Genomic DNA, 12651 nt, shown 5'->3' with positions numbered 1-12651 from the left:
CTGTTCAGTTTGACTCACCATCTCTCAGGATGCATGGAAGACAAGCATCCAGATTATTCTCTGTCCTGACACAATCACTTACTGTCTTCAAATGTCAACTAAAGACCCACCTCTTTCAAGAGCACTTAATAAAACACTAATATCTATTGGAGCTTTTATTGCATTTGCATATGTCATGTTCTTCTCCAGGTTTTGCATCTTAAATTCAGGGTCTACTGACACTGGCTTTGGATATTATGAGTAAATTACTTTTTTTTTTAACCCATTATAAAAAAAAAACATAGAATTCCCCCCCCCCCTTGTGCCTTTTCAGTTTATGCAGTCTGCTGAACTACATAAACTGCATAACAGCTTTAATAAAAAAAGGTTTAGTCTAAGAATGGCCTCACACCTATGAAATCTTAACTTTTAATGGAAGTCAATGTAAAACACTTTTATTCCAAGTCATGATGAAGCATTTCTATAAGTCAATTTATGACAAATGTTTGACACAAAACTGTCAGAAACTGGGGGAAATGGAGATGCAAGGCTTTTGCGTGTTACTTACTTCCTTATTGTGCGATTTTGGATTACACAATAAGTTACTTAAATGACAGAATGCTTCATGAAATAGCTCCCATATGTAAAGAGCAGTAATACTGCAGTTTCTGAAAAAGCATCTAAAGCTAAATTCCATGGCAACAGAGGAAGCACACTAATACATGGACCTCACACAACACGAGCACTGCAGAAATGCACAGGAAACAACACATCAGCTTAATAAAGAAAAAAAGAAAAAAAAGAAAAAAGAATAAAAGCGAGAAACATTTCATTTTTATAAAATGAAATTTTGGTTAAAATAAAATGACAAAAAAGATTCATGAAAGCAAGGCACATCACAAAAAGCACCCACAAGCATAGCTGATTGGCTAATGTGGGAAGAGCCAGTGTACATACCTCCTGAAGAAAGAGAACATGAAAAAAACAAAAGAATAAAAGTAGAAGAAAAATTAAATGACGAAAATCATAATAAAATCAACATTATATTTTAATGAAGAAGCAAAGTGTGAACAAAAAAACATTCAATAAAATAATTAACGGCAGCTCTAGCACTTCTATACATGTCCACCAGATGGCAGACAATCAATGTTTTCATCATTTACACTCTGCAGAGAATGACTAGCCAGTTCGTCAGATTCTCGTGGTACTGTGCATCCTCTTGATTATTTATTATAATTAATGTCCTTTATAAAACCATTCTGTACTTTACTAAACATACAGTCTTTTGTCTTACTGAGTTGTGCGTGTAAATGCTGGCCTAAGACCAAGTAAGTACTTGCTTAAAGCTTAAAGATTGCTCTGCTACATGTTAATCTTTCAGCTGCCTAGACCTTCAGTGTGTTTTACTGAAAATGACAGAGGTCCGTACCATTTTACCCTTTTGAAATGTGCTAAAGCATAGAGTTCTATATAAATGACTGAATGTTAAACTGCTCTAATAGGCTGCAGAGACCATCTTCATGACCTGCATCAGTGTTGAGCTCTGTTGTCCATAATGCTGTGTTTACAAGTTGAACATTTTAAATTCCCAACAGCAGCATGTTGGGAACTGAAGTGCAACATATGGAATATCAAGTTTGATCTGAATGACCTGCTTCAAACCCTAATAAAAAAGATTTGAACTGAAATCTCTTATCTCCCATACTCTCTGCTTTCTCAAGGCCCAAAGAGAGCAACACCGCCTACTCACCCAGTTTCAGCAGCCAGCCCTCGCGATCCGGGTTAAAGAATGTGTGTGTGAGGTCATTTCCATCATCCTCTGGTATCTTGAAGGGCTCGTTTTTGATACTCTCATAGAGATTCTGTAGGTGTGTACAAGTGGAAGAGATTCATTTACACTACAGAAATCCTGTACAATGAATGTGGGAGATGAAGGTATCTGATGTATACCCTGTAACACATATTCCTTCATGTCTTAAAAGGGAAGCGTCTGTAGATCTCAAACTAATTCCATAAGTGAATATGAAAGTCAACTGAACAACGGGAGCAACCCTCGCTCCACTGTATACTTGCATGTGGAGGACAACCAAGTTCTTCTTGATTGTTTAGATCTTAAAAAAGTTGCTGAAGTTGTAATAATGCTATGGAACTAACCATGAGAAGGTCCTCTGGTAGGTCTCCCCCATCGTTAATGCCTCTGTTCATGGCTATGAAGCGCTCTGCTGAAGGCTTGTCCTTTACATTAGGGTTGTGCAGACTTGTATTCAACATGATGATAGCAAATGAAAGAACGTAGCAGGTATCTAAAGAAAGAGAGAGAAAGAAGCATTCACTAAAGCAGTAGTATCAGTGTTCTTCCTTTCAAATGGAGATGACCAAAAATATAGCAAATATGGATTCATACAAGAGAAGACTAACCCAATATCTGTTCACAGTCGTTTAAAATGCTAATTTTGACTATTATGACAAGTGAAATGACAGTAATGGGTCAGCACTGAAGCGCTGCAGAAGTTCTTTAAGCACTTTTCGTTCTCCGAAAAGGTCAATACCACAGACACTTAGCCAGCACAACAGCCTGGCCAAGAACAAGATGCTAATGGAGGGGACGAGAAGGGCAATCTTGCATATGAGTAAATGTGTGAGTGGGTGTGGAAAGAGAGTGTAGAGCAAAAATTATATTCACCTGTGGACTGAAAAACTCCAGGATTGCACTGACAGTAGCGCTGGGCAAAAGCCTCCATCATGCGATCTATCTTCTGAGCTTCACCTGGTAACCGGAAACTCCACAAGAACTGTCTGCATTGTACAACGAAGGGAATACACACTTTATGAGCAATGTAACATTAAAGTCATGGAAATGCCTCATCATGCTCATGCTCACATTTTTGATTAGCTCCCAACATGAACTAAACATTTAGGAACAATGAATATGTGGTACAATTGCAGGGCCCAGGTACTAGCCTGAACAGTTCTTATGGTATGCCCTCAATAGGACAACCGAATAACATTGTTCATGTTTAGGAGCGGCCATTCATTCTTTATTGATCATAATATTTCAATAATACTATATTAATATAGTATTAATATACTACACGCCCCACTTGTGTCGTGGTGCCCAACTCCAGTCAGAACCCAGGACAGCCTGACTAAACTACCAGGTTTAGACACACCTACAAAAGCTGATAATTATCTGCCTAGCTGAGACAGGTGTGTTTGAGCAGGGAAATCACCAAGCTGTGCAGGACTCTGGCTTTCCAGGATCAGTTGAGCACCCCTGAGCTTGTATTCTTAAAGCCTCTCTGAGTGAATAAGCTACCAGTCAATACATTTATTATAAATAAAGAAGGAATTTGATCTCGGATGAGCACTTCTAGACACAAGTGAAGAGCATGCATCACCCCATCCTTAGCCAGCAGCGCACCCAGCATGCTGTCTCATATTCAAAACAAACATCCACCTATCATTGACGTCAACTGAATTATTATTCACATACTTCCTATATATTTTGTGAATTATTATAAAATTTTAGTAAGGATTGGATGATTTGTACCTGAGGGCCTGAACCAGGTTGAGGTCTGTAAATTCATGAAGTTCCACAAAGGCATGAAGGACTTCTATGTTGAAGTCATCTCTGAAAACAAAAGGACATGGGTTATTTTATGCCAAAATGATTACTCTGACAACTAATAGGATTATATCCACAGAAACTACAGGTCTATTATCCATTTGTCCAGAACCGGATCTGCGTTCAGTCCTTAAACACTAAGAGGGAGAAGGGAGAATTTGGACATTCACAGACTACGAACTGAATAAACTGCTGCATATTAAAGCACAACAGAACAATAATGTCCTATAATTATTTGCAAACAGTCAAAAGCCTCAAGAGTGTGAATGTTTCCTAGGCAAGTGAGGAATTTCTCAGACAGAAAGAAATATATACAGGAGTGAAGTTATGTGAAACAAATCTAAGGCAATCATGTTAATCCTACTCAGAGATGGCTCGCCACAATTGGGTTTAGGTACTGTAATGGTGTCCATGGGTCACCAACATCTTCCATTAAAGCTCGAGGTGAGAAAAAAATGGAGCCAGCTGATGAGATCTACGTGCTGTGAACTACATTAACCTACTTCAAGAACACACCTATTTAACTGTCCCCTTCCCACTTACTCTTTCAACACAGTATGACAACACAGTATGTGTGTGTGTGTGTGTGTGTGTGTGTGTGTGTGTGTGTGTGTGTGTGTGTGTGGAAGAGAGGGCTGTAGAGGGGTGCAGGCTTCTGTTTCCTAAGGAAACTGTGAGACTGAGATGGAACAAAAATGAATTAAAGAAAAGAGGGTGGGGGGATCAACTGAGGAAACACTGAGTAAAAGCTTTGGATTTTAATTAGAGCTCAAAATTAATATTCCAGAGTAATATTCAGAACTGAAAATGTATTTTAACTACCATGAAAAATGACAGATAATGACAATTAAAAAAATAAATAAATAAAAAAAGTCTTATAAACTTAAATAACAATCTGGACTCCGGCTCCAATGGGTCTGGTCACCTGGTGCTGATAACTCATTTAACCCCATAAATAAATGTGTACTGGAGCTGTAATTCAAACCATGGCATATTAGCAGGGGAACTGGCCATCCAGATTAAAATAGATCATGGCTTTTGGCAGACAATAGTGCTTTTGGGGAGGACAGGCTTATGACAGATGATGTCATTTTCCTTTGGCTACCACCCAGTGAAAACTCATTCAAATGACCTCCTTTCAGCATATTAAACACAGAATAGCCCATTCTACAGCAAACTGCTTTTGTAAACTAAACTACAGGGTTTATGGATTACGGTCCACCTGACAAATTACCTCTTTCATTTAGCACAGCATGTCATCATCATAACCTCATTTGATAAGGGAAGAAAAACGACTGCTATGGATGCAGGGTCAGCGCACATCAGAATGGTGTTGTTCATTGCAAACCCAAAGTAACACCTTGGGAGCTGCAACAGGAAAGTATCACTTCACAAGAACTACAAAAAAGGCCACTGAGGAATCAAGCAATACTCACCTTTCCCCTAGGTAGTCACCAATGGCTGTCTTGTTGAGGCCCTCCCCCTTGCAGAGGAACTGAGCAATGTCCTCCCAGGTATTTTTCAGCAGGTCATTCTCTATAAGGAACTGGATCCCCTGTGCAGAGACACTACAGTCAGTTCACATTCACAGTCAGGGCTGATGTTTCACTGGTCCCTACCAGAGCTCTGGCACACTTGTCCAGACTAATGCAAAGGTCAAAAGAAAATATGCTAACTAAAATACACTGAATACAAAATTTCTTGACTCCTGTGGAAGGATTGTGCTGGATGTATGGATAGGATGTGAAATTTATGTAGATATTAATATTGTGCTTATCATTATTTAAGCAGAAGTCCTCCACACACTGGATCTGACTGGTTACAAATGCCCTAGGGACCAGTCATGTGATCTACAAGGTCATTTTTCTGAAGTGACACATTTAATGATACTGCTGAACTTTGACTTTCTTGACTATACCTAAGGGAGGAAATGGGATATATGTAAAAGGACCTTCAAAATGACCTTCACAATGCAGATGAATGGAATATAGTGGGTGAGATCCAGTTAGATTCCAGTTAATACCTTTTTGGGATCCATGTTGAACTTCTTTCTGCCCATGGCCACCTGTTTATTCCTCTGCATGTTTTTCCTGTGAATGTGAAGGTACCAGAGCAATATCACTAATGCATTCCTAACACATTCAATCAGAAGAAGTAGAGAAGGCTAATTAGGAGGAAACACCAAAATAAGAAACATGCTCCTGAAACTACATTACTATATTGAATCTCTCATTAGAAAAGAGGAAAGGGCAGGATGGGATGGTAACAGAGGAGCAAGGACTAATAACTAAAAGAAGCAGGGAGATTAAATTATGAGCTATATCTTTTGTTAGGATCAAAAGGAGCCCTTTTTTGACTTGATGCGAGCTTCATAAAGCACCACTAGAATAATTCCACTAGAATTAAGTAAAAATTTAAAAAACAGAATTTTTCGTTTGGGGAATGTGGTGTTGATGATTCTGGAGAGCAGCACATCACCTCCAGACTCTGCTAGTTATGGGAATACAGGTGAATACAGGAAATACATGGAACACTTGACTGCAGCTTGTCCTGTGCCAATGTCCACAGGAGAAGCTCAGCAAGCAACAATCCGACAGCCTAGAGAGCAAATAAGGAACAGCTAATGCTAGCTGATGTTAGCTTTTACCATCTTATCTCTCAGAAGTCCGTTCCCTTGAAAACCGGACTACCTCAACTGACTACCAAACTGGAACTAAACATGGGGGGGGGGGGGGGGGGACTGAAGCATTTCCAGTAAGACTTTGGAATAAACAGTTTTGTTTACAGTGTAAAATCTATGCTACAAGATGCATGATTTATACATCACAGAACCACTTCAAATTCTCAATAACTAACAAATGAACAACCTCTGGAAGATCTCTGGTCGAGTAACAGATTCATACAGAAATTCATTAAAGAATATTACACTACTAACCCACAGAAAATGTGCAATCCCAGAAATCATTGCAGCTCGCAATAACTCTGCAATAATTGTTCAATAAACCAAAACTGAATTTGCTCAGGCATTATCATAATGCAGTCTGAGCGATCACATTCACTGGCTCCTATTGGATGATATTTCATTTATAATGTAGGAACCTGATGAGTCACAGCAGTATGTATTGTACTGAGTGATTCATGCTGCACTACGAAGTCTGACTGTACAGGAACGTCGATTAAACAGCGACAAATTGCTGGCTACCCCTCATTCTAGGACAAAAAAAAAAAATAAAGTACTGTAGACAGTAAAGACCTGCACTGTTTAGACAGTCCCACTCACTAACAGCCCAAAAAAAATCCAGTCTACCAACCCCAATTACACCGCTTCTCTCCAAAACAGCCCTGTATAATTCAGAAGAACCCCTTACCCAAGGGACACGGTCATTAAACATTTACACAGGGTGTGTGCTGGAGTGTGTGTGTGTGTGCGTGTATATATGTGATATCTGCCCAGTGTATCTCCAAGTGTGTATGTGTGCATGTATGTGTGTGTATGAGGAGACAGAGAAGACATGAGTTTTAGCTGGTCATTATTGTTTAATAAGAGAGAGAGAGAAAGTCAAGGGCTCATGTCTGTGACTGCGTTAGGATTCCAACACACAGACACACAGACACAGATTTACTAGTGCAGAAACACTGACCTTTCTTCAGTGGAGCCCAGGTTCTCAATCTCATTTGTCACCTCTGCTATCTCATCCTTGAGCCGCTATAAGAACAAGAGAGAGAAAGAGAGAATACACAAAAGTGGTTAAGTGAACCAAAATGAGAAACAGTCATCACAAAGCTGCACTTTTCAAAATAAAGGTGTTTACAAATGGTTATTTGAGCAATGGCAACAGAAGAACCACTTTGGGTTCCATACAGAACATCAACCCTTTCTTCACTCTCAGACATCTTTACTACAAACATGGTTCTTTATGGGCTGTGCTGGCTCAGTGGTTAGAGCACTGGTTAACTAATCACAGGGTTGTTGGTTCGGTTTGCCAAGCTGCCACTGTTGGGCCCCTGAGCAAGGCCCTTAACCCTCTCTGTCCACTGCTCTGGCAGAAGTCGAATTGCATCTCTGTGTCCAACACAAAAAGTGATTGCAGTTGTCTTTGTATTTTTCTTAATGGACCCAATTTTTTCATGCTCAAATAACCTTTTATAGCACCCTTATTTTTAAGAGGCAGATTTATTTTTAAGCCCAGATTTAAAGAACACGCTTCAAAATAAAGGTGCTACAAATGGTTCTTTGAGCAATGGCACAGAAGAACCACTTTGGGTTCCATAAAGAACAATTTATTATTATTCTATAATATAATAAAATTGTTATTATTCTATATTGTAAACCATTTTCAACAGGACTCAGGACACCCAGGCCCTAGAGCTGAATATGACTGCAGCTAACAGAGAGAAAAAGTGGGGTAAGGAAAGAAGGTGGAGGGAGAGTAAAGGGGAGATAGAGAGAAATGTGCTGTGATTTCAAGAGAGATAGGCAATCCTGAGGAATCCTTTCATCTGGTGATCCAGTAGCTGACAGGAAGTGGCGGAGTCGGAGGGGGTGGGGGGTTTGAGCCATGCCGCTGTCCCATCATCTGCAAGACATCCGCTAGGTCCCAGTAGGTCTGCCTTTGATTTTCCACAGCCATTCACTCATACTTATATGCACATATGCACACACGCACATACATGGTATGAAGAACATGGCGCTTTAATAGACCCACTCTTTCAGTAAAGAATACGTACAGTAACACAGAACAGTGTGTGTCATTTATGCCATATAAGCCTTGAATAGGAGATGGGGTTGTGTAACTTGGTCTACAGTTTGAGGTCCTGTCTTTCTGAATGTATGTGCACGTGCACAAGTTACCAGGGCCCTGTAAAAGGGTCACGGATGATGAAGTAAGGTCGAAAAAAAGTTGTTGCATTATCTCCAGTGTAGGGCGGGACAGTATACTTTTCTGAGCCACAGAGGATAAGATCTACTAGTAAGGACTACTTCCTCAAAACGACCACTTTTAAATGCACTAGATTTTATATGCACGCGTCTGGATCAAAATCAAAACACTAGCAGATATTGCACTTACGTTTTCATGTTTCACTGTAAAATGGTCTCACAACAAACTGTTAACTTCTGAGAATACGCCTGACTGCTGCAGGATATAAAGAATCTTTATAACCTTTTTTATGATTATAAATAATCATTTATCGCACCTGTAACCGCAGCACTAGTGGTAAAAGAATCCCTATGATGTAGACCATGGAAGCAATCATGTTCTTTTCAACATATTGTAAATCGTATTAAACTGAAATGGGTGTTTGTGTGCAGTGTGCAGTTGGGTGTATTTTCATGCACTGTGTTTGCAGGCACTGCGCACTATAGCCATATTGCTTGCATTAGCAATCCATCATCTTCCAGCAGCTCAGGCATAAATCAATACTACTCATATTACTAATCCATCAAGAATACTCCCACCACACACACATTCATACTTTTACCCTTACAATGCCTTCTGCATTAACAGTTCGTTCCACTGGAGCATCACATCCAGCGAGGTCAAACCAGCACCCTCTTAACACCTGACCTGACCCAGTTATTGTAAGTGCTTCCCCTCCTCCAGTGTGCATATTCTACAAATGTACAGTACAGCAGTAGAGGCCAGACTACCACAAAGCCCTCCATAAAAGCCCAGCAGAGAGCTGACCATTATTAAGGCTCCACATTCAAATGTAAAGTGTTTTAACAAAAAAAAATAAAAAAATAAAATTAAATAAATAAACACATTAACTTATTATTATTACTGGTAATAAAAGCACAGTTTGACATTAATAATCATATCTACAATTTATTACAACATGCAGATTTTACTAATTTTATACAAAAAAAAAAAATATATATATAAGGTTTTTATATGTATTTATATATTTATATATGTTTATATAAAACAATTGCACTAGAGACGAACATGATTGCTAATACTGATCTAAGTCGGGGCTGGATATCACATTAACCACAACTGGTAATTGTGCAGGGTTTCTGTAATGATCTGAGTGTTTCACTAGCTGTCTTTGCTAGATTTGCTAATACTCACTGTACTGGGCTGAGTGATGTACACTCAAGAGGTGTAAGCGGTTAGTGGTGTTTTAAAATAAATAAATAAAAATCTGCAGCCGTCAGTGAGGCCTGTACTGCCATCCAGCCGTTGAATGACGAATTGCAGGGTTTTGTGACCTTGGGCAGAGCATCAGCAACTTATGGCATTATCGGCCGATCGCATGTGCGTGCTGAATATGGGACATCATTACATAAACGATCCTTCCATTTCTAAATTTTTACATTGGTGTTGCAGTCAGTCATGCTCCAAAGTCAAAATGCAACTTATGTAATTCTGTAATATTTACATTTAATAATTACATTATGTAAATCTAATGTCATAAATGACCCAACAGCTGCAACATACTACTTCAACATCCTCATAAATAATAAGTTCAAGAAGATTTCTTTATTAACCCCTTATGCTCTGTGACTTATTATATCTTCTAGGTAACTACATGCAAAGCAATGACAACTAGCTGACCTGTTGTAGTATAACAGTGACAGGAAAAAGTCCCAAACCACTGGTTGTTTTGAGGTAGTGTAAGGGTATACACAGATAACGTAGAGCAGTTTGTGCAAATGTGGCAGAGATTGAGGCCCTTAGCTTAGATGAGGATGACCTCAGGATGACCTAATTAGTATTTCTGTGTACTTTTTATAATTTTTTGTGCTGTAAAACACCTAACAGTTTGTGAAAAGGCTTTCCAGTTTTGTCACCCCCTGTAGTACAAAGAGAAACAGTCTAAGACACACTGCCACCACAGCATTGTCCTAAACAATAATGTATTAGATACTAAACGGCGTCACAAATGTCAGAAGCCTGCAAAGACAGACAGAATGAACATCTCTTCTGACTAAAGAGAGGAACAGAGGTTCACAGTCACGTCACTGACAGGCAAGAAGATGAATTACACAGAGCAGGTAAATGAACAGAATGTTCCAGTTTGCCACTTTCCCTCTGGAGAAGGGAGATAAGTAAAGGTAACTGATGAGGGAGAGGTAGAACAGAAAGGTTAATAGTGGTCTTTGCGAGAGTTGCTAAAGAAAGTTGCCCTTTATGGAGCTGGTCTAATATCAACTATCAGTCTTCCTAACTAAGCGCTACATAACACACAGACATGATCAGTTGCAACCCTTGCAACCCTCGCAAGATCAAGAACTGGCACTGCGCAGTGGAATATCTGGTTATATGACAGCATTTAGTTCAAGAAGAAACACTTGATTCGTTTTGTACCAGTGACCTTTCCTACAGCATAATCCCAAAATGTTCCAATGCTGTCAATTAAAAAGGTCTAGTCCCTGTAGAGAAGTACTAATAATGGAATAAGACTCTCCGGAGCAGATCAACATAAACCTACTGGCACCATGCCTAATGGCAGACACAGGCTAGATGGGTTTAAAGCCCCCCTGCATTAAGCAGTGGAACCGTGTTCTCTGGAATGATGGTGTTCATGCAATAATTTTGGGATGATTTGGGGAATGAGGTAGGGAAGTGATCATCCAACATCCTGACCTTACTAGCACTCTTGTTGACGCTGTATGCAATCAAATCCTCACAGTAATGCTTCAAATTTTTGCAGAACAACTTAACTGGACAGTAGAGACAGATACTTCTCTTTTTCACCAAAAAATACCTTTGACTTTGGAAGAATTGATAAGCAAGCAAGTGTCCAAATACTTTTTTATCCATATATTGTATGTATCTAATCAAGACAACGTTAACCCAGAGATATTATTTCGGAAACGGTTACTCCCCTGGTGCATCCCTAACTCACTAAAAATCACTTAATGACCCAGTGAGACAGTATCATATACGCTGCATTGATCAGCCCCATGTTATGTCTAATTGGAAGGACAGAACTGATGGATATCAATAGCAAACAGTGTAGAAAAACCCAACACTAATCACAGTTTATGACATGACTCACTCAGACTCCGACTGCTGCTGGTTCAATGGGCAACAACAAAAGCCATTTAGTGCAGACAGACAGCCATTGATTCCCAAACTGACCTGCTATTGTAGTACAACTCAAAAGGAGCGCTCAGGGAAGAGTGAGATGGCTACTTATACATGAGACTAATTCTGTGGGTATACTTTACAAGCTGACTTCCTGATGAAAGTGAGAGGCACACGGTCAGACAAAACTGTCAACCAAAGGAAATGTGAATTAGCACTGCTATTTTTTTCCAGTATTTCTGTTCCTATGATGCTGGCTAGCTTGCTTTGCGGTATGAACACAAATAAGACAACCTGGGGCCTGCTCAGTATGCATGATGATCCAATTACCCTAAAGAAACCTTGTCCGTTGTAGGTCATAGGGCAGTCCATGGTTGGAGCATCACATGGCCAATAAAGCAAAATCATGTGAAGTTCTAGCAGCCTGAGGCCTGATTTTGCTCCAGGGTTCTGCCCTGTCCGTTACCCCACCACACAAGAACTCCACACAAGAGCGCCAAGGAAAACTGAGGGCTGGCAATGTTCTAGTAAACAATGCCGCTCAATTATTTCTCTCCCATTCACCATGTCTGGGTGGAACAGACCCATGCTACGCCACATATTCTGTATACAGACTCCTCTTGATGTTAATCATGAGGCTTCATGTGATCTTGTGCTCCGGATCTTAAGTTTTTAGGACACCTTTTTAAAGAGGGGGAAGGGGGGTAAGGTTAAAGCTGATGTTTCATCATCTCTGTTATATCAGCACAGAATTCCTCAAAAGGTTCTGTGAGGTTTCCCAGTGTTCCTGTGAACACATGCTGCACGCCAGGGATGTTAAAAGCCGCCATGTAGATAAAGTAAAAGACAAACTGCAAATGAAGGCCAAGATGCAGAAGAAGTAATACTGGATGAAAGAGAGAGGGAATGAAAGATGGCGGACATCGGTGGTGTTTGTTTCCCACTGAAGCAATGCACTAAAGATGAATTAGTGTTTATTGATCAGCTCCAGGGTTTGCAGGCCGAACAGCG

The 12651-nt window shown here is 39.8% G+C and overlaps 1 protein-coding gene across 5 annotated transcripts in view; it reads right to left on the bottom strand.

The window, feature by feature from the left end:
* Positions 1-12651, bottom strand: part of cyth1b (cytohesin 1b) — a 67769-nt gene that overhangs the window by 3683 nt on the left and 51435 nt on the right. For 4 of the 5 annotated variants that reach the window (XM_072667040.1, XM_072667038.1, XM_072667039.1 and 1 more), the window contains exons 3-9: positions 7246-7310; positions 5628-5694; positions 5041-5159; positions 3530-3610; positions 2663-2775; positions 2134-2282; positions 1729-1841 (exon numbers count right to left, since the gene is read on the bottom strand). In XM_072667040.1, the coding sequence (XP_072523141.1) occupies positions 1729-1841; positions 2134-2282; positions 2663-2775; positions 3530-3610; positions 5041-5159; positions 5628-5694; positions 7246-7310 (707 nt within the window). The other variant, XM_072667042.1, reaches the window with a different exon arrangement.

Source organism: Salminus brasiliensis, chromosome 22 (genome assembly GCF_030463535.1).
Source record: "Salminus brasiliensis chromosome 22, fSalBra1.hap2, whole genome shotgun sequence".
Lineage (NCBI taxonomy): Eukaryota > Metazoa > Chordata > Actinopteri > Characiformes > Bryconidae > Salminus > Salminus brasiliensis.
Note: the sequence above shows the minus strand (reverse complement) of the source record. Positions and strands in the feature narration are given on the sequence as shown.